Source organism: Pelobates fuscus, chromosome 7 (genome assembly GCF_036172605.1).
Source record: "Pelobates fuscus isolate aPelFus1 chromosome 7, aPelFus1.pri, whole genome shotgun sequence".
Lineage (NCBI taxonomy): Eukaryota > Metazoa > Chordata > Amphibia > Anura > Pelobatidae > Pelobates > Pelobates fuscus.
In genome coordinates, this window is record NC_086323.1 from 161790662 (window position 1) to 161812182 (window position 21521).

Genomic DNA, 21521 nt, shown 5'->3' on the forward strand with positions numbered 1-21521 from the left:
TATAAGCTTGTTTACTAAAAGCATGCATCTTGGGAGGGGGGGGGGGGCAGGAGGGGAATAAAAAAAACTCTGTCAAAATACATTTACCACAATAGGCGGTATTAACTGTGGTTTATAAAGGAAACCATAAATCATGTAATAAATCAAGAAAACGTAAGCCTAAAGAAAATGTAATAATCCCACATATATAGTTTGTTGTATAGTGTATGTCCCCTACATGAGCTTAGTCAGAAAATCTAAACACAATTGGATGGCTGCACATTCATGAATTGAGCAAATTACTTTACTTGCTTCATTAATCTTCAACCCTTCGTTCCTGTAAGTTTTCTTGTAATTGTCCTATTTATAGTTAAATCCCCCCTCTCATAATATTGTAAAGTGCTACGGAATCTGTTGGCGCTATATAAATGGCAATAATAATAATAATAATAGTAGTAAACTCTGAGTTCTAGAGAATTTTAATGTGAACAGCAAAATGTAGGGTAAAAAAAATAATAAAATATATATATATATATATATATATATATATATATATTAAATAAAAATCCAACTGAGGAATTGCCATGGAGTCCTAGCAGACTTAGCGATTTTCACCGATTTGCCTTTTAGATCTCAAATAGCTGCATTTTAAGGTGTACTAGATGAACGCCTGAATTAAAATTATGGGTCCAATGCAGATTTACTCTGTGAATATAGGATTTTACATGGATTGGACCTCTTGGCTATTCTAGGACCAAAGTAAGAAGAGAGAGGAAAACAGCCTCTGTGACTTTATCCAAGTAGAGCAATATAAATGCTTCTTATTAATATTATTAGTATTTATATAGCGCCAGCATATTCTGTAGCTCTTTACAATATTAGAAAAAGAGGAGATTTAGCATGCGACAATTACAAAATGTTATCGGAACAATAGGTGGATGAGCAAATTCTGTGTTCAGTTAAACATGTGTCTCTCCCTTTTAAAATCAGATTTTTTTTCAGAAAAGATAAAGGTAAATTTTTTATCTTAAAGATGAAAATATAGTCTTGATTTTATTTTCAGGTCAATAAACCAATGTGTATATCCCAAGCTATTAAAGTCTTCCACTTAAAGAAAGGTGGTATGCTAGCGCCACCTTTTGGAACTGTTGACAGTTCACTCCATCATTCTAAAGCCATTAGAAGACAAATTTCATAAAATATACAATATTACAATATTTAGACTGCTAGAATTAGAGGAGAAAGATGACCACGGGAACCAGACTGGTTAAATTAAATTTGGGGTATTCTGCTAGGGTGGAAAAAGAAATCTGTTATACATAGAGTTTCTGTATCTTTTATTTGGCATGCAGTAAAAGATGGCACCGTTTATAATATACAGCGAATAATGTGATTACATGTTTAACACAAAAACATAGTACACATGTATGTAAAATCCTGTTAGCACATTAAGTGACTTGGTGCTGACAGTACTTGTGATCTGTAACGTATAGAATTCTTGGTAGGCGATTCGAGAGAGTATACAAAGTCGTCTCTCTTTAAAAGTAAAATACAATAATATTGTACTAGCCAGATGTGTTGCAATATCTATTAAACATAGCAAAACATTCAGTTGCAGTAATAAACATTTAGGATTCATGCATGATTTTTTACAAAATGAGATGGAAAAATTACCAAAAAATTAATTAAAATAAAATAAAAATTATAAGTTAGTAATGGCCACTTTGGGAAGGTGTAGGAAATAACATTAAATGTAATGCCAGTGTATTGGTACAGACCAAACTGATGAGGGAGTGACCAAGCCATGTGTGAATCAACGCAATATAAAATACACTAATTATAAAATGAGCACTAAAAGTGCCTGGCTCAGTCGCATGTTCTTCTTCAAAGAGTTTCCATTAACACTTAATGAACAGCTAGAACATTACAAAAATAAACTGAAATCTAAACCGATAACTGGACATTGAAAAGCTCTGATTCTAGGTTGCTGGATAATTCCCCTAGACAATGAGAGGGATCATTAATACCTCACTTATTCTGACAACAAGGAATGGTGAAAACCAAAAGCAATGAATCAGAGCAAACGTATTGTATACATCCTCTTACAACATCAATACGTTTCCGCCTCTATAATAACTGTGCAAATATTGATTTCTTATAATTCTCGATAAATCTGCAATTTCATTCTAGCTGGTCACTTTGGATGATATATTGCCAGCTAATGATATCTATTTCCAGAAAACAAACAAACAGTGGAGCAGAAGAGTAAACTGCATCTCAGAACTCCGGATTTAAATCAAAGTGAGCAATTCACAAAAAATGGTCACACAAAGGATTATAGTAACTAGTTAAATGCAAACTTACATTTATTTGCATTATACTCAGATGTATTAAAATCTGGCTTTTTTTTTTTTTTTTTTAGTAACATGTATAGAGGTAAAAAAAATAAAATAAAAAACAAAAAATATAGTACTAAAACGAGATAACAGTCCAGGTGCCCAGATCTCAATCAGGGGCTAATGGATTGTCTCTACATGATCACCTACAGTCAGACTCCTAAAAGGAGGGAATAATCCTCAAATAATATATATAGGAGATATAGGAACCTGCATAGAATATGGGGGCTCCTGAGGAGGAGATCAGCAAAAAAAATTCTAAAGACCTATGTAAATAGTAAGAATATTTCATTTTTTTTTATTCTTACTATTCACTATTTACGTGGTTCCTTAGAATTAATAAAGTTAATGTCTCCCTCTTCTTTTTTGGTCCATCTCCCCCTTAGGACCCCCCCATATTCTATGCGGGTTCTTATATCTCCTATATATTTTTTGTAAGTTGTACCTCATTCCAAATATATTGCAGAGATATCTTGTCTTATGGTCCCTACTTTGTGATTACCCATCCAAGGCCATTTCAGAATGTTAGTATTCCTACTTTTTGTCCCTTTAACTTAACAGCCACGAATCAACTTACGACGCAGAGGCTGACGTTGAGCATTCCTATACTGCCACCAAGAACAAATGGCATTGTTTTAAATAGTCTTCTTATTTTCACAGCTTCAGAAAGGGGGACATTTGAAAAAAACTACTATAAAAGAAATACTATAAAACATAGCTATGTTTTAACATTTTTTGCGCAGATAATGGTTAACCATTGCTTATAAGCAACATTATGTCTTTTTAGCATTGCATCCAAACAGTTTTAAAATTTAAAGGTATATACATCTCAAAAATCCATATTGGATTATCTATATTATCTAATATTCTTCCTTACTGCACTTACAGGGACATTTTAGTGGAGTGCCCTTCCTTTTCAGTTGAGAGTTTACCTTTAGCTGTGTTATATACTCTTTTATTAAGGTCTATTTTAGACCTTATCTTTTGATTTCTAATATTACACAAAATACCCATAAAAGTAGATGGTGTAATAACAGGTACGGTAATCAAAATCAGCTCCCGGTAAGAGCTTTTCCTACAGGCACTTGACAAAGTCTTTCCTGGATAAGACGTATGTGTAGCGAATGGCCTGGAGCACGAGTGAATGCCAAATGTTCAATCTGAGCATATATTTAAATATGCTTTGTTTCCTCTAGCAGGCACTGCAATGATGACATTGCAACAGATTTCAACATTTGTCTGGAAACAGAGCATCTTTAAAGTCAAAGAATCACTGGATTACTTTACCGATAATTCACGTTCAAAATGATGCATGCTCTACACAGAAGACAGCAGAGGGGGAGAAAAAAAAATGACATAGATCATTAATTATTAGAGACAGTCACAACATCATAAACACAAATAATGTTATATGTGTTAAATTGACAGGTCGAACATCCCAGGAGCATGGTGTGACTCAGAATATTTCCCTTCTTTAATACATTGATCTGTTAGGACTCCAATGGCGATTCCTTTTAATTAGGCAAAGAAATAGTTTAATATAGTGTGTCTGATCAGTTTAAGTTTGTTAAAGTCAAGGGTATCCAACTTTATTCCTCAAAACTGCTTTCTGACTACAAGGGTCATCATTTTTTGGAGGCCAGTGACTGGCTGCTCCTCGGTTTTCCTCAAGGCTAGGGATGGGATCGTGGATACTTTTGTTCCATTACGCAAGGCTTTTCAAAAAGCTTGATTTTAAGCGGCTATAGTTTTTGTTTCTGGCATAATGAAAAATCTTAAAATCTTGCTGTGTGTTTTATTGCCTTCTTCTGAATGTGACCCATTTTAAAGTTCTTGTCACAGTAGGGGTTATTTTTATCTTTTGGCCCATTCTGTAAGCTTAAAATGGAAATGCCACTTCATGGATCGAGAAGTCACTTAATGTCTACTTTTGTGCTTCATTCATAGATCTCCTCACATGTGCACCGTGAGACGCTACAGGCATTTATTGTCCATTGCAGAGTATGACTATTCTTGTCCGTTACTGAATATTATGGCAAGGTATAGCAAACAAACTAATCCTATCGCCATAAATTGTCACATTAATCCCTTCATTTTTTGGGGACCTACATTTACACAACAATTTTAAAATGGTGCACATTTTGAAAAACTAAAAATGGCTTACGAATGGATTTTCCTTCATCATTGAACTATACTAGGGTAGGCCAATTCTTAATATCACCCACTGCTGTTTAAGTGGGTCCCCACTCGTTAAAACGGGAAACAATCAGAAAGTAAGATGCTTCTATGTTTTACTTATCGGACACACTCTTATATTAGAGAGAGAGGGGTTGTGCTTGTGTGTGAGAATCATGGTTTTACTTTAGAGTTTATTAAAATTCCAAGAATGAGTCTTTAAGCTAGTTTTACACATTTATACGGGCATTTGTTTTATAAGTTTGTAGATTTCGCATAATTTGGTTCTTTCGTAACAACCACGGGGGTAGACTATAGTGGCCTAAAATTTTAAATTGACTTTAAATCCCCTACAAATCACACACACAATGGGGAATAGAGCATTATATGAGATGTAGTCCACAACGGCTGGAATGGTGAAAGTTACCGACCCTTGAGACAGATCAGAAGTCTATTGCGATTAAAGTATTTTAGTCATTTCTCTCCCAGTATTTCCGCATTTGAAAGCAGCAAGAGAGGAAGCCGGACTTAAATGGTAAAACAGTTTAACACTAAAAAAATTAGATGGCACTGATGGAGTTTTGGCACCATAACCACTTCATTTAACTATATGACCTGAGCGCTTTTAATGGTGTGTCAGGCTACAGTAGGCTTAATAATGCTGGATGTCAAGAAGAATATTCTGTAAATCAGACAGGGTTGGTAGGAGTCCAATTATTTAGTTTGTATACACTTAGAAGGAATAAGCCAGTTTTCCCCACTATAATTGAAAGACAGTGAGGGACATTGGGCACCTTTCAATCAGTATCAACTAGACCCAACCAGACAGTATTACATTTTCAGTACAAGAAAGAAAAACTAATCTGCAAAGACTTTTTTTAAGGACGGGGACCCAATTATCTCTGCATGTATATACATATATGGCATTTTATTTGGAGGCTGAAATGGAGGTTTTGGTATATAAACTGAAAGCAGCAGACTTGGGTGACTGCAGACACAGAAGAAATAATGCTTCGCATAAGACATGGAAAGCAGAAGTGCTTAATATTGGTATGAGTGAGCATGCATGGTTACATAGCGCAATGCATTGCAAATGGCCTGGTCTAGCTGAACTAGACTGACACTCAGATGGTCACATAGACTGAAACAAGCAGGAAAATCCTGTGTCTTGGCGACAACTTTGCAGTGAACCAACTACAGTCAAGTCAGACAAAGTGCAAGTATTCTAAAGGGTAACACCCTGAATGCAGTGTGCGTGATCCAGGAGCTGACTTATCAAAAAGTGCAAGTATTAACTGTATTTAGTCTTAATAGCCCTGGATCCATTACTAGAAAATAACTATATTTAAAAAAAAAAAGAAAAAAAAAAAAGAAAGAAACATGCAAATCTGTCACATCTCTACAGTGCTTGAGTGAGCCCAATCTCTCTGCACTGATGGCAACACCATTTATTATTCTTTTACATCCCAAAAATCTGTATAATGTCGCTGTGTCAATATATCACAGCACTACAAATTGAATTCAAAAAGATCGATTCGAGTAGCACCAACATTTCCACAGACAGGAGAAAGTGGGAAAATCAGAAATCCCATTCACCTCTTTACAGAATTAAACAAAAAGAATTTATAGTATCTTGGCCAGGTTTTAAAATTCAACACAAAACACACATTTACCAAGAAACAGGTGAGCAGGATTGTATCATATTACAGCCTCGATTTAAAGACATCTGGCAGAGAATGATGGGAGTTGTAGTATGCCACTTTTAGGCACTATGGAATCTTTTTGAGGACTACTGCAGTATTATTAAGTCTATTGTGCCTACCTGGTGCAGTATCAATCAAAAGCCCTACCAGTCAGAAAATATCTATCTAGAAATAGCAAAGATTTTAAGAACAGATGGTGGTGTATCCACAGTCCCGAAAAAACGACAACTGTGGCACAATTATAATAATAATGATTTATTTAGCACCAACATGACGTAGCGCTGTACAATAGATAAACCAAGATAAAACACGTTTGACTTATGAGAATAGTAGTTGAAGGCAGTTCTGCCCAAACTAGCTTGACACGACTATAAGTGCTATAATAATTGTGTTAAACATTCCAAACAAGAAACTTTTGTAGCCGCACATTTATACATTCAGATTGTGCTTTTGTCAAAAGATAATTCGAGTGCAGCTGTTTTTAAGTTCTCAGTACTGCAGCAGTACTTGTGTAGAGAGTCAGAATAGTCCGAGATGGAATTTCAAGGAGACAAAAAAAAAAATTTTGCATCCACAATGGTAATACAAGGTGGGAAATGCATTTCAAAGTTATAAATAGGCATATCAAGGTGTATCACTGAGCTGGGAATACATATAGGGAAATAAAAGAAGAAAATTGGGTCAGTTCACACTCAGTTCCTTAACCCCTTAAGGACACATGACATAGAAACATAGAATGTGACGGCAGATAAGAACCATTCGGCCCATCTAGTCTGCCCAGTTTTCTAAATACTTAATTAGTCCCTGGCCTTATCTTATAATTAGGATAGCCTTATGCCTATCCCACGCATGCTTAAACTCCTTTACTGTGTTAACCTCTACCACTTCAGCTGGAAGGCTATTCCATGCATCCACTACCCTCTCAGTAAAGCAATACTTCCTGATATTCTTTTTAAACCTTTGTCCCTCTAATTTTAGACTATGTCCTCTTGTTGTGGTAGTTTTTCTTCTTTTAAATATAGTCTCCTCCTTTACTGTGTTGATTCCGTTTATGTATTTAAATGTTTCTATCATATCCCCCCTGTCTCGTCTTTCCTCCAAGCTATACATGTTAAGATCCTTTAACCTTTCCTGGTAAGTTTTATCCTGCAATCCATGAACCAGTTTAGTAGCCCTTCTCTGAACTCTCTCTAAGGTATCAATATCCTTCTGAAGATACGGTCTCCAGTACTGCGTACAATACTCCAAGTGAGGTCTCACCAGTGTTCTGTACAATGGCATGAGCACTTCCCTCTTTCTACTGCTAATACCTCTCCCTATACAACCAAGCATTCTGCTAGCATTTCCTGCTGCTCTATTACATTGTCTGCCTACCTTTAAGTCATTAGAAATAATCACCCCTAAATCCCTTTCCTCAGATGTTGAGGTTAGGACTCTATTAAATATTCTGTACTCTGCCCTTGGGTTTTTACGTCCAAGATGCATTATCTTGCATTTATCCACATTAAATGTCAGTTGCCACAACTCTGACCATTTTTCTAGTTTACCTAAATCATTAGCCATTTGGCTTATCCCTCCTGGAACATCAACCCTGTTACATATCTTAGTATCATCCGCAAAAAGACACACCTTACCATCAAGACCTTCTGCAATATCACTAATAAAAATATTAAAGAGAATGGGTCCAAGTACAGATCCCTGAGGTACCCCACTGGTGACAAGCCCAAGCTTCGAATATACTCCATTGACTACAACCCTCTGTTGCCTGTCACTCAGCCACTGCCTTACCCATTCAACAATATTGGAATCCAAACTCAAAGATTGTAGTTTATTGATAAGCCTTCTATGTGCAACAGTGTCAACGTCATGTGTAACGTCATGATTCCCTTTTATTCCAGAAGTTTGGTCCTTAAGGGGTTAATGATGTATGTATGGCCGAATGTGTAAAGCATTGATAACCAACAGTTTTCTTTAATCTGCAACGTCTGTTGGGGGTATATATATATATAAATAAAACTGGCAGAAGCAAAAAATGTTGGCACTACCAACTACAAGGAGATTTTGGCAAGAAAACATAAGACCATTACCCAATCCAAACATCTACAACTAATATGCCCTATATATATCATTAGATGGTACGCCTTGTTAGACTATATACAAATAAATAAAACACTTATCAGCAATGTAACATTTAAACTTAGCTCTGCTTGTTCTCCATACATTTTTATCTAAGAGTATGTGGTTTTGTGATTTCCTTGAATCAAATCCATACACATCTTGTTTTTATGCAAGAAATGTAGGTTGCAGATTTCCCCCTAGTAGTCACTATTTATCAACCAATTACACCCATACCAAAGTGTTAAATGAACTGTTGGAAACACACTATATAATGTGGGGTTATTTAGAATGATAAAATCTGGGGCAAAGTTCTAAACTTGGTGCAATAACCATGGGAACCAATGCACTGTTCTTGGCAAGTGCTCCACATTCAGTCTTTGGAGATGCAAAGCGTTCCACATTTATTAACAAAAACCTTTTCATTTACATTATCTGTGCAATGGGACAAATATTGCAATACTTTTCCAAGGCATATAATTTAGCAATTTATGTTCATTTAATTTTTCTCTGCTGACTCCTTTTAAAGAATTGCATCTGATAGCAATGATTTAAAAAAAAAAAAAAAAAAAAAGATTTTTCCCCACTAAACTGCAACCTGAATGACAAAACAGGTTAAAATTGCTGATTTGGAAACATTCTTGACTATTCCAGTCTTACTTTTGCTTTGTTAAAAAAAAACACCCAACTACTATATAGGTCTGACAGTCTCTATATGAATATATATAGAATATATGAATAAGCTTTTCTTAAAATTTAGGGTTTAAGAATGCAATACATTTTTGAAGATTAACTAGAACACGGTTATGACTTTCTATTTGGGAAAGTAACATCAACAAGACAGATCCCAAAATCGACTATGAAAGAGCCCCAAATAATCAAACGCTTTACTCTTAATTCGAGCATAGCCTTGAGTGGCATACATGTTCGTTTGTATTGGAGTCCGATTACTTAGCAGTACTAGGCTCTGGAATTGGCAAATAGATCCAGAACCTTAAAACGCCAAATTATAAATGTGCGTGTGGCCTCATTGGTGATATCCTCAGGGGCAGTACCAAAGTATGCAATGATTTGTAACTATCTGATTCAATATAACATGCCAAAAACACAAACCAGAGCAAAATGTGGCCATAATATGAAACAGGTCACGCTATGCTACATTTAGTGTAGTTACCTTGAGTGGATGTGTTATACACAACTTTCGGATTCTTTCGAATGCCATGATTTTACAAGTGATCCGTGCACACATTACGAGTGTCCAAACATTAATGAGAAATTAGCAGCACATAAATGTCCAGAGGTTGTAATGTCTTAATGGAGAGCAAGCATGACATGGTTGCACAGAGGGCAGGGGATCAGACAATGCAGTAGAGCAGTTAGGTGCTGGAAGATATTAGCTCTGCTTCTATATACACTGGGGCAGTCCCTTAAAAAAATCTATGTATTTGGGATGTAAACATAAATGGCAATTGTATTTCATTAACGGATGCGATTAGATAATATACATACTCAAATGCAGTGCTCCTTTTTGAATACCACTTACCTTTAGAGGTTAAACTAAACCACTAACCCCAATCAAGACAACTGATTGAATTGCATCAACCTACTAAACAATTAGTAAAGTAGGTTATTTGCTTCCATGATAAATTTAAATAAAAAATGTGAATCCAGGGTTTTTCCTAGCGGATTCCTAATAAAACAATGGGTGTATCCCTGTATGTGAACACCTGCAACATTACACTTGTCTGTAGGTGGCAAACGTATTAATCTTTTTTTTTTAAATTATGTATTCATGTATTCACTAAGCAACGGGTAGACTACTCTTTGCACTCCTGATGTTGTGTACTACATATCCCATAATTCTCTCAAAGTCAAAATACTGGCAAAGCATTAGGAGAGATGTACTAAACAATATTTGGAGTGAATGTCGTCTACCCCTGCACCAAACAATGTGTTCACATGCAACATTAAATAACGGAATTGGAAAGCGGATATTTTGCTGCTTAGTAGAAAAGCCACCACAACTTTCTGCTTAATGAACAAACCCAACAGCATCCAGTGATCCCTCTAAGGTGAACAAGTCCAGAATTGAAACCACCAACTGATATGTTCTAAATCATACACAACCTGCATGTAGAACACAAATAAGTGGTGCTTAAAGCAGCAATACACAATCTGTTTCTATTATTAATTCCTTAATGATAGGATCTTTTATCATTTAGCATTGACGTGTAAGGATGTTTTGTTTGACCCTTTATAGGCATAACTACTTATTGTAAATAATAAATAAAAAGAAACCTAGAAAATGGTTTAAAAAAAATAAAAATAGTACGTCTAGTTATGTTTTACTATAGCTCCAGAGACCAGAAATAACGACACGAACATTCCAGTTTCCATACTGAACTGCGTTATGTGTCATAATATTGAGCTTGAAGTGTATATATATATATATATATATATATACACACACACACACATACACACACACACACACACACACACACTTTAAAAAAATAAAAAAAATAAAAATAAAATTAAAGACACCCCAAGCAGCAATCCTTAACCTGAAAATTTACAAATTGGAGATGCACATTGCTGTATCCAAACATTGCTGAAATGATCTCTTATGGGGCAGTTTTTGTAATATTGCAGTAATCTTCAAACAATAATGAAATTCTGATCTTTACCCAGGCCAATAAAATCCTGGGGTCTATGTGTTATCAATGGCTGATTATTTGCAACATGATACAAATGGACTTACTGCTTAAAGGGACACTGTAGGAACCCAGATCACTTCAGCTGATTGAAGTGGTCTGGGTGCTGTGACCCGTTTGCACTTCGTGCTGCATTGTAAAACATTGCAGTTGCAGAGAACTGCAATGTTTAAATTTTACATTGCAGCACTTAGTCTGCCGGCAGTGGCTGTCTACCAGACAGCCATTAGAGGGCTTGCGGAATCCAAACGGACTTTTGCTCCGTTATCTGGCGCTGGACGTCCTCACGGACCTCCAGCATCAGATTTTTCCCTATAGGAAAGCATTGAATAATGCTTTCCTATGGGGAGGTCTAATGCGCGCGTGGCCATTGCAGTGCATGCGCATTAGGTCACCCCACCGTCAGCCGGCGGGGGAGGAGCATGAGCTGAGCCTGACCTAGCCGGCGCCGGATTCAGGTAAGTGGCTGAAGCGGTTTTAACCCCTTCAGCCCCGCGGGAGGGAGGGCACGCCAGGAGGCTATAGTACCTAACTATATTACAACATAATACTTATGTTTTGTTTATCCTTAAACTACATATTGGCTACATCTACCCAATATTCACTAACCATATCCATTCACGACAATCCTGGTACACCACTCATCATTAAGCAATTCATAACATATGCACTTTTACTTGTTTCCATGCTGGCCTGTTCATCATAGATGGGACACTTTTAGCAGATCTAAAGTGTTGAAACCATTTTACCCACTAAAATGCTTCAAAACATTGTTCTTTTAGAAGACAACATTAACCTACCTGTTGTAGATGGTGGTGTAGGAGATGAAGGGGAAGTAAGAGGAGAGCTTGCCCCCGAGCCAGCTGTAAAAAAATATAAACCAAAACCAATCAAATCTCAATATAACTCCAAGCAAGAATCTGATCTATTCAGCACTGCACAGAGATGTTAAATGGTTACTCTAAGCACCATGACCACTTCAGTGATTTGAAGTGGTAATGGTGGTAGAGTTAGTATGTGCAGTGCTTCTGCTTGATATTAGTAACTGTGTCCTGGGGCAAGTTGCACGCCTGGCACACGTGACATTGGCAGTGTCCAATGTCAATTATGTGCATATTTAACGTCTGTTGTCAGTGCGCACAGCATGTTGATAAAAGACATTAAAATCTACCCCGTGCACACAGAGCGCCGGCAAGGGGATGACAGATCTCCCCCTGTGGGCACTCTCTCCCTCCTCCAGCCGAAGCGCACACATGCACTCTGAGATGGTGATTGGTCCAATCACAGGCTTTTCTATTAGAAACCTGTAATTGAACTGCACATGGCACCAGTGATGCGGAAAATGAGGCACAGGAGCTTCGGCCGACGGTGGATTTCAGGTAAGTAAAACCTATTATTGTTAGGTTTTACAACGAATTGAGAGGGGGCACCTTCTAAACCTGAAGTTGTTATTCAGTAAGTGATTTAGCGGTTCTTGGATGGTCCGTAAACCTTTTATGCTGGCTTATTTCTTATCTGCTGGACTCGTGGGGGCAATTGCTGATAAACCATTTCAATGGAAACAAACAAACTAGAAGGTGATCCTTCAGTTTAATATGTACCTGTCATAGCAGCCACATTGTTAAAAAAAAACACACACACACAAAAGCACACTAAATTACCTCTATTTATACATTGGGCTAGGAAATGCATACATTGTAAAAATGGATTTCAAAATTTAATCTCTATCCACATGTGCTTTTGTCAGCATAGAGGCCTTCATACAAGCGGTACATTCGCCTGCTTTCCATCCTAGATAGACCTCCAGCAAGTGCGTCTCCGGTTTATTAGTTCGCACACAGGGCCAATAGCATCAGACAGGGGCAGGAGTAAGACAGAGCCAGGGGGGGTAGGTGTTACAGTAGAGTATGGTTGGAGAGGATGTAAGTTTACAACAGCTCCTAAATCAATTAAATATGATACGTGATATACGCATTGCTTTAGGGGCTGTTATCTGTTAAGGTGAAGCTGTCAATTCAAGTAGTTTATCAAAAGTAACAAAGAGAAATCAACTGCTAAATCAGATCATCTGTTTTTTAAAGATAGATTTTTGTTCCAAAATGCAGATAATCGTGCATATTATAAAGGAGATGGTCCGTTAATCAATGATCTGAAATGTATACTTATACAAAGGAAGTAAAACAGCATACAACTTTGTAGCACATTTTAATTTTCTGCATTGCTTCAAAGTGTGACTGTCTGCAGTTTAAATGGTGCTTAAAAACCCCAAGATTGGCATGGGGTCCTATTTAAAGTTCTGGTAAAATTGAGGTGAGAGAGCAAAGGCTGAGCGTTGTTTCAGTAAAGCACTTGATATGGACGCTGCCAATACTGCTGGTTACCTAAGCACACCGATTAGTATTTATTATTCGAATATGAAATCATTATAAACTGAAAGACATGTGGACCTGTCACGCACCAGAATTGTTGGAGTTGCATTTCATAGGCTGCTCCTCTCCTGCATCACAGTTTGTACGTTTGGACTTCTAAGGAAATATATAAAGGAGTTGAAATGAAGAAAATACAATGAACATACAGAACATATGAGCTATAAAAGTTGCCGTAGGATCTAAAATGTGAAATCCCCTATTCAAAAGAGATTTGCCAGAATTCAGATTCTGAACTGCCCTTGTGAGTGGTATCAGTCTGTTATGCAAAACAAAGTTCCCTATGAAATGGCAGAATTGAACTAAAAAAATACAAGCAGCTAAAACTTTTTGTATTTTCTCATCATTTCCAACACAAAGGTTGTCTTTATGGATCAAAAGGAAATCCAAAGAAGTGCTTGTTGGATTCTGGCAGAGTTGCGTGCACATGCTTTGACCGTGAGACATCTACATTTCAGTTTACAACACCCATAAAGCATGCAGAGAAAACCACAAAATATTATGGAGATACTTGTTGAAAGATTCTCTAAGTAATTTTAAGGCACAGAAAGCCATTATTTTCCATTTCAGTCTTCAAAATGGCTCAATTTCTTTAAATTGCTTCAGTTTTGCATTTTAAGGGTAGACTACAAAACAGTATGGGTGTAAACTACAAATTTTAATTATCAACGTTATAAAAATCTTGTTGTTCCTATACTTTACAAAAACACTTTTGCCATTATTGGTTTGCTGGCCTTATATCTTATGTTAAGGTGTCAAGCTAAAAGGGTTACTCTAACCATCATAACCACTATAGCCCTCTTCAGTTGTTATGATGGTAGGTGTACCCGGGTGCCGGTTTGACCACTTACCTGTTCCTTTCCTCTGCAGGCAGGCTTACATCATCCGGCTTCTACAAAGCTGTCAATCCTGCCGCACATTCATTAACTGAAAGCATCAGCTGACTGCTCTCAGCGAATGAATGAGTGTCTGTTCTGAGCTGACTGATCACACCCTATGACGCCATGCCTCCATCAGCAAAGGGGTTTAACTCTGTATGAGCAGTATTTCATATTGCTTGGGGGAAACTATGAAGTAAAAGTGATCCCCGTTTTTCATGCAATATACAGATAATGCATTACAAATAATGCCAAAAAATTATGATAAAAACATTTTAAAAAAATAATACATTTGTTATTTACTCTTTTTTTTTTTTTTTTTTTTTTTAACAAAGGTAAATACATTTTACACCATCACCCCTTTACTTTTATAAATGTACGAATAGCATGCATCTTAACACTTCCAATATCTACCTTCCGTGCCAGAATTTTTCTTTTCTTCTTCTCTTCTTCTGATCCATGGTGTGACTGCGCCCGTGTCAAGCGTCTGTGCTGGTAAATCTGAAATGTTGCACAAAAGTCATGGAGATGTTTCAGTTTTTAAATATAATTACGATATATAATCAATATACCGTATATACTCGAGTATAAGCCGACCCGAATATAAGCCGAGGCCCCTAATTTTATCCCAAAAAACTGGGAAAACTTATTGACTCGAGTATAAGACTAGGGTGGGAAATGTAGCAGCTACTGGTAAATTTCTAAATAAAATTAGATCCTAAAAAAAATATATTAATTGAATATTTATTTACAGTGTGTGTATAATGAATGCAGTGTGTGCGTATGTGTGTGTGTATGAGTGCAGCGTGTGTGTATGAGTGCAGTGTGTGTGTGCATGAGTGCAGTGTGTGTGTGCATGAATGCAGTGTGTGTGTGCATGAATGCAGTGTGTGTGTGCATGAATGCAGTGTGTGAATGCAGTGTGTGCAGGGCCGGTGCAAGGATATTTGCCGCCGTAGGCAAAACATTTTTTGCCGCCCCCTCCCCCCCCCATATGTCCTGACTTCCCCTCCTCCTCCCTCAGTGGTCCTTACCTCCCCACCCCCGTGTTCCTTCACTCCCCCCCCCAGTGGTCCTGACTCACCCCTCCCCTAGTGGTCCTTACCCTCCCCTCCCCTAGTGGTCCTTACTTCCCCCTCCCCTCCCATAGTGGTCCTTATCCCACCCCCTCCCTCTCATAGTGGTCCTTATCCCCCTTCTCCCTCCCATAGTGTTCCTTATCCCCCCCCCATCCCTCCCATAGTGGTCCATATACCCCCCCCTCCCTCCCATAATGGTCCTTATACCCCCCCTCCCTCCCATAGTGGTCCTTATCCCACCCCCTCCCATAGTGGTCCTTATACCCCCCCTCCCTCCCATAGTGGTCCTTATACCCCCCTCCCTCCAATAGTGGTCCTTATCCCCCTCCCTCCCATAGTGGTCCTTATCCCCCCCTCCCTCCCATAGTGGTCCTTATACCCCCCTCCCTCCCATAGTGGTCCTTATCCCCCCCCTCCCTCCCATAGTGGTCCTTATCCCCCCCCCTCCCTCCCATAGTGGTCCTTACCCCCCCCCTCCCATAGTGGTCCTTACCCCCCCCCCCTCCCTCCCATAGTGGTCCTTATACCCCCCCTCCCTCCCATAGCGGTCCTTATACCCCCCTCCCTCCCATAGTGGTCCTTAACCCACTACCTCCCTCCCATAGTGGTCCTTATACCCCCCCCCCCCTCCCCCCTCCCATAGTGGTCCTTATACCCCCCTTTTTTTTTTTTATTATTAATTTTTTTTAATTATTTTATTTATATATTTTTTTTTCGTCCCCCCTCCCTGCTTGATATATGGCAGGGAGGGGGGCTCCTTCCCTGGTGGTCCAGTGGCATTGGTAGTTCAGTGGGGGGGAGAGGGGGGCTGGCAGAGCTGTACTTACCTTTCCTGCAGCTCCTGTCAGCTCTCTCCTCCTCCGCGCGGTCTGTGCAGCTCCCTCTGTCAGCTCCCAGTGTAAGTCTCGCGAGAGCCGCGGCTCTCGCGAGACTTACACTGGGAGCTGACCGAGGTGCTGAACGGACGGCGCGGAGGAGGAGAGAGCTGACAGGAGCTGCAGGAAAGGTAAGTACAGCTCTGCCAGCCCCCCTCTCCCCCGGTCTGTATTATGGCAATGCAAATTGCCATAATACAGACTCTGACTCGAGTATAAGCCGAGTTGGGGTTTTTCAGCCCAAAAAATGGGCTGAAAAACTCGGCTTATACTCGAGTATATACGGTACTACATAAGAAAAGAGTAAAGAATGAATGGACCAAAACAGTAGTTGCTTGTGCTTTTAATTAAAAAAAGCTATCAAAGCCAAGTTCTAGTAGTAGTCCATTAAGTTCTATGAACAAATTATTAAGAACCTGGTTTCTCCACTCCATTCACTCCTACATGATTTTACGCATATTGCACCCACACAGTGGAAATTTCTACTGTGATTCAACCTACAAATTATACTAGAGCATGGAAAGTTATTAGTTCAGAAAAAGAGCTGTCGGCAAAAAGAATTTGCTATATCCATCGCTTAGCAGAAATAAGAGACACAACTGTCACTTTTTATTCACTCATTGAGTGACATAGTAGAGCCTACATAACAATGGATTAATTCTAGAGCAATAGGATTAAAAAAAAAAAAAAAAATGTTTCGACTTTTTAAAAACAAAATTATTTTCATTATAATTGCTGCATGTACGAATTACTACAATTATACTTTTCTCTCCAGCTGTTTTAACCTACGTGCAGATTGGAAGTTAAGAGTTAGAAAAGAACTTTAAATAATAGTTTAATACCAGTTTTTGCTCTTCTGAAAGTCTTTTTTCCATACATTCTTTGGCGGTTTTCAGAGCCTCTTTTAATTTAGTTGGTATCTGAAAGGAAACCAAATAAATTTGTTTTTAAATATGTACCTTTTGTAATTTTATCATTCTCGTCAAAAACCACAGTGACAGAATGTACACTCCGTGACAATTACTATTATTCCCTCTCTGGTTTTAATTACATGCATAATCCAAAAACGTCCCAAGAGGATATTGTGGCACAATGCAATAAAGCACATAATAAGAACTATCCAATCTATCGTGCTCATCCTGGTTGGATAGATCGTGGGATATGTAATTCATAAACCTTTGCAGGATAAATCTTTACCATTACTGAAGTTTGTAAACAGAGATCAAATTAAAACAGACTAATCTATATACTATATGTTTTATATATATCACCACCATCCCTTATTTAAAGTCCACATCTAAAATAAGGTTTGAAAAAAATATAAATATTTTACTTTACCTTAAACTGTGGTTTTTCTGAATTCATAAGTGTAACATCATGAAATAACCTTTAAAAAAAAAAAGAAGAAATAGTTTTGGTTATCTGAAGTGTACAGAAGTCTTATTAAGATTCAGATGTCAAAAACTGTTGTAATACGACCCCAATTTAAATTGTGATATCAAAGATAAAAAAAACTAATTCAAAATACTTATAACAATAAGTGTGCTATTTTAATGGCATCAAGTAGAATAAATTATTCCTTATTAGTATGACCTTTCTTTCCAAGAAGATAGCTATGAGTTAATGTTGTATCAGAACAGATTGAATATAGTATCTACCTAAATTTGGTCAGTTGTCTGCAAAGGATACACATATCTGGGGGTAAGACCTCATAATATACAATACCACATTATGTGAAAAACTAGATCATTCTTGGTAAAAATAAATAACGTAAAACAGCAAACTATTATGAACACAACGCGTTTCACCAATTTCTGCTTTTATCAAAAGTGTAATTCACACTTTTGATAAAGCCAGAAATTGGTGAAACGTGTTAGGTGTTTATAATGTTCTGCTATTTTACGATTATCTTTTTTTCTTTTTACTAATTAAGTACTGTTTTACTGGACCTATACATCTCGCTGCTGTGTTGAATCCTGCTCTACATATCCTTGTGGAGATAAATACCACCTATGCCTCGAGGACTGAGCAAACCATTATTTGCTCTATCGCATGTAAGTAGGTTTCATATTATTTTATTCCCCTTCTTTTACAGTGTGCCCTATTTTGTGTATTATATTGTTTTACATATACACGAAGAGGACTTGCACTTCACATATATCCGAGTGGGGATCATACGACTTCACGCTATATTACAGGTGCCAATTTAAGAGGCTCTTTAACATGAATAATATTTTACACCTATCTATTTTTAGATTGTGTGCGACATACTACACCATATTATTTTTATCTGTTTTACTTTAAAAGTCTAATAAGAATAACCTACATTATAAGGAGAGCCTGCTGCACCATCACCAAATCATATCCCTAGGCGGGGATTATTCCACCCAAGTTGGACCTGAACTGAATATACATCTTACCTATTTTTTCCTCTGAGAATATAAAGATTTATTACACTATTAGTTCCGGTCTTCTTCTGATTTTATCGTTACATATACCTCCCGAGAAATATTAAGGCACCACACCAGCCCCCTGGTTAAATTTTATCTAGAAAAACTGAGCAACTAATGCAAGTGTCAGGATCCCAAAGGGATGGAGCTAAGGCAGTTCCAAAAGAAATCACATAGAAACTCTGTGGACAGAGATGTGTTCTGGATACTAAAAACAATACTACATAAAGATAAAAGACTTCAGTGTGAAATATAAAGTCTTCGAAACTGATGGAAAAGTTTTACTGCAGTGAAAATGGCCATAGATTCCATAACTGAATTATACTATAAAAGGCGCATATACAATATCCCTGTTAAAAGACTCCCTTGCTCCTGAAGGAAATATCCCCAAGAAGGAGCCAAAAATACGTCAATCGGAGAGTGGGTTGTCTTCTGACAGTACATTACTACATTCGTTGGAGGACGACAAACAGGTGTATTATGGTTAAAATGATACTACATGTACCACCTAGGTCTTTAATGTAATAGGATTGCCAGAAGAGCAGTGTTAATTTGGGCGGCAAATTTCAATTTAGTTTTAGTCATAGTCTTGACTAAAAAGCAATTTTAGTTTTAGTCTCTTTTTTAGTCATCTGAATTGTTTTAGTTTTAGTCTATTTTTAGTCGACTAAATCTCCAGTATATTCTAGCTGTGTCGACTAAAATCAAATGGGTTTAGTTAAAGTCCCGGTCTCTTTTGCCTCTTCTCCAGTCTTTTTGTGTCCTTCCAGTCCTTGTAGGTGTCTCTCTCTCCCAAGCCCTGGTCTGTTTCTTTTGCCCCTTTTCCTCTGGGACTTCATTCTAAAAGGGCCTAGTTATCCCATTGCAGTTGAGCAGTGTTAATTTTGGCGGCAAACTTCAATTTAATCTTAGTCATAGTCTTTTGACTCTAAGAAGTTTTTTTGGCTCCTTCGTGGGGATATTCCATAACGGTACAGTTAAGAGGAAGAAGAAAAAAAAAAAAAAACAAGGAGAATATCCATGCAATAGGAACTGCACATGGGTACTTGTACAAATAATACTACAGATACAATCAAAGTCTATAGATGTCCAGAATACTGGACAATTGGACACAGCTACTGAGCATACAGAGTACCAGCAAGCACATATCTACATATATACACAACATTTGGCAAATGGCAAACATATAGAAAATGGCAAACCAAGAGATGGCAGGTTCTGGGAACCGGAATGCTCACATGGACATAAAGATCATAGGCAGAACCAAACAGATTGACCAAAGCAGTGCCCAGGTAACTAAAGTGGAATACATTTAACATGCTTCAGGGTTACCTGAAGGAAAAGTCAACAGATGAAGTAAAAGCTTAAACTGGTGGTGGATTGACAGGCAATAGCTGTAATCGTATATAAGGAGTGCATGGCAGACACCAACCAGAGGTGTATATAGCTGAAAAAAATGTACAATTTATTTCACGTCTCTAATTAACAGACTCAATGTTTCTTACTGAATCATCAAAATGTATGTGTTTTTCTTACTCTGTATTGAGCCCAGGCTGGATTTTTGCTTTGTTGTCCTGCATTTAATTATACCCTGACTGGGTTGTTCCAGCAAAAATATCTAATAGATTAACTGACTTACGGCATCTGCAGGAGCTGTGCAATGGTCGGTACACCATTTTTACAAGCCTCACAAGATAGGATGGACTCGAGAACGGGGACTGAAAGAAAGTTGTTAAAAAAAAAAATAAGTAAAACAGTTCAGCCATTTGTGCCTACAGCAATGTCAATGCAATGTAATTTTATCGTAAGTGTACACCAAGGAAAATCACATCATATAAATCACATGATATAAAGCTAACATTAACATACATATTTACATACACTGATCAGCTTCAACATTAAACCCACCGACAGGTGAAATGAATAACCTTGATTATATCATTACAATGGCACCTGTCAAAGGGTGGGATATATTAAGCAGCAACTGAACAGTCAGTTCTTGAATTTAACATTGTGAAAGTAGGAAAAATGGGCAAGTGATATGATCTGAGTGACTTTGACAAATAATGACGGCTAGGCGACTGGCTCAGAGCAGCTCTAAAACGACAAGGGGTGTCCCATGTATGCAGTAGTGGTTCGTACATACCAAATGTTGTGCATCCAAGGACACGTGGTATACCAGATTCAGGGGTGCCATAGGCTCATTGGAGCAAAGGCTAGCCTGTCTTGTGCAATCACGCAGAAGAGGTACTTGAAAAACATAATGCTGGCCATGACAGAAAGGTGTCAGAACACACAGTGCATTGCAGTATACCACATATGGGGCTGCATAGCTGCAGATTGGTTAGAGTGGCAATGATGACCCTGTCCATTGCCGAAACCGTCTTCCAGTTAGCGTTAGAACTGCCCCATGGAGCAATGGAAGACGTATGCCTAGTCTATTTTGTTTAAGATCAGGTGAATGGCCGGGTGCGTGTGCTTCGTCTACCTGGGGAAGAGATGGCAGCAGGATGTATCATGGGAAGAAGGCAGTTTTATGCTCTGGGCAATGTTCTGCTGGAAAACCTTGGGTCCTGCCATTCATGTGGATGCTACAATATTTTTTTCTAGATACTGCCTTAATTCAAACACATTCCAAAACATGAATGTTTAGGTAGATGAATAAACAATTGGTGCCCGACACAGCATACTTTTGCCTTCTTTAAACAGCTAGCTTGAGAATGAGGGAAAA

General features: G+C 37.9%; 1 protein-coding gene across 2 annotated transcripts in view; it reads right to left on the reverse strand.

The window, feature by feature from the left end:
- Positions 1 to 21521, reverse strand: part of PXK (PX domain containing serine/threonine kinase like) — a 100690-nt gene that overhangs the window by 2461 nt on the left and 76708 nt on the right. Inside the window, exons 12-18 of one of the 2 annotated variants that reach the window (XM_063426867.1) lie at positions 20430 to 20508; positions 17679 to 17727; positions 17183 to 17260; positions 14801 to 14887; positions 13541 to 13607; positions 11883 to 11945; positions 3663 to 3692 (exon numbers count right to left, since the gene is read on the reverse strand). In XM_063426867.1, coding sequence (XP_063282937.1) covers positions 3676 to 3692; positions 11883 to 11945; positions 13541 to 13607; positions 14801 to 14887; positions 17183 to 17260; positions 17679 to 17727; positions 20430 to 20508 — 440 coding nt within the window. In that variant the 3' untranslated portion in view covers positions 3663 to 3675. The remainder of the gene's footprint in view (positions 1 to 3662; positions 3693 to 11882; positions 11946 to 13540; positions 13608 to 14800; positions 14888 to 17182; positions 17261 to 17678; positions 17728 to 20429; positions 20509 to 21521) is intronic. The other variant, XM_063426866.1, reaches the window with a different exon arrangement.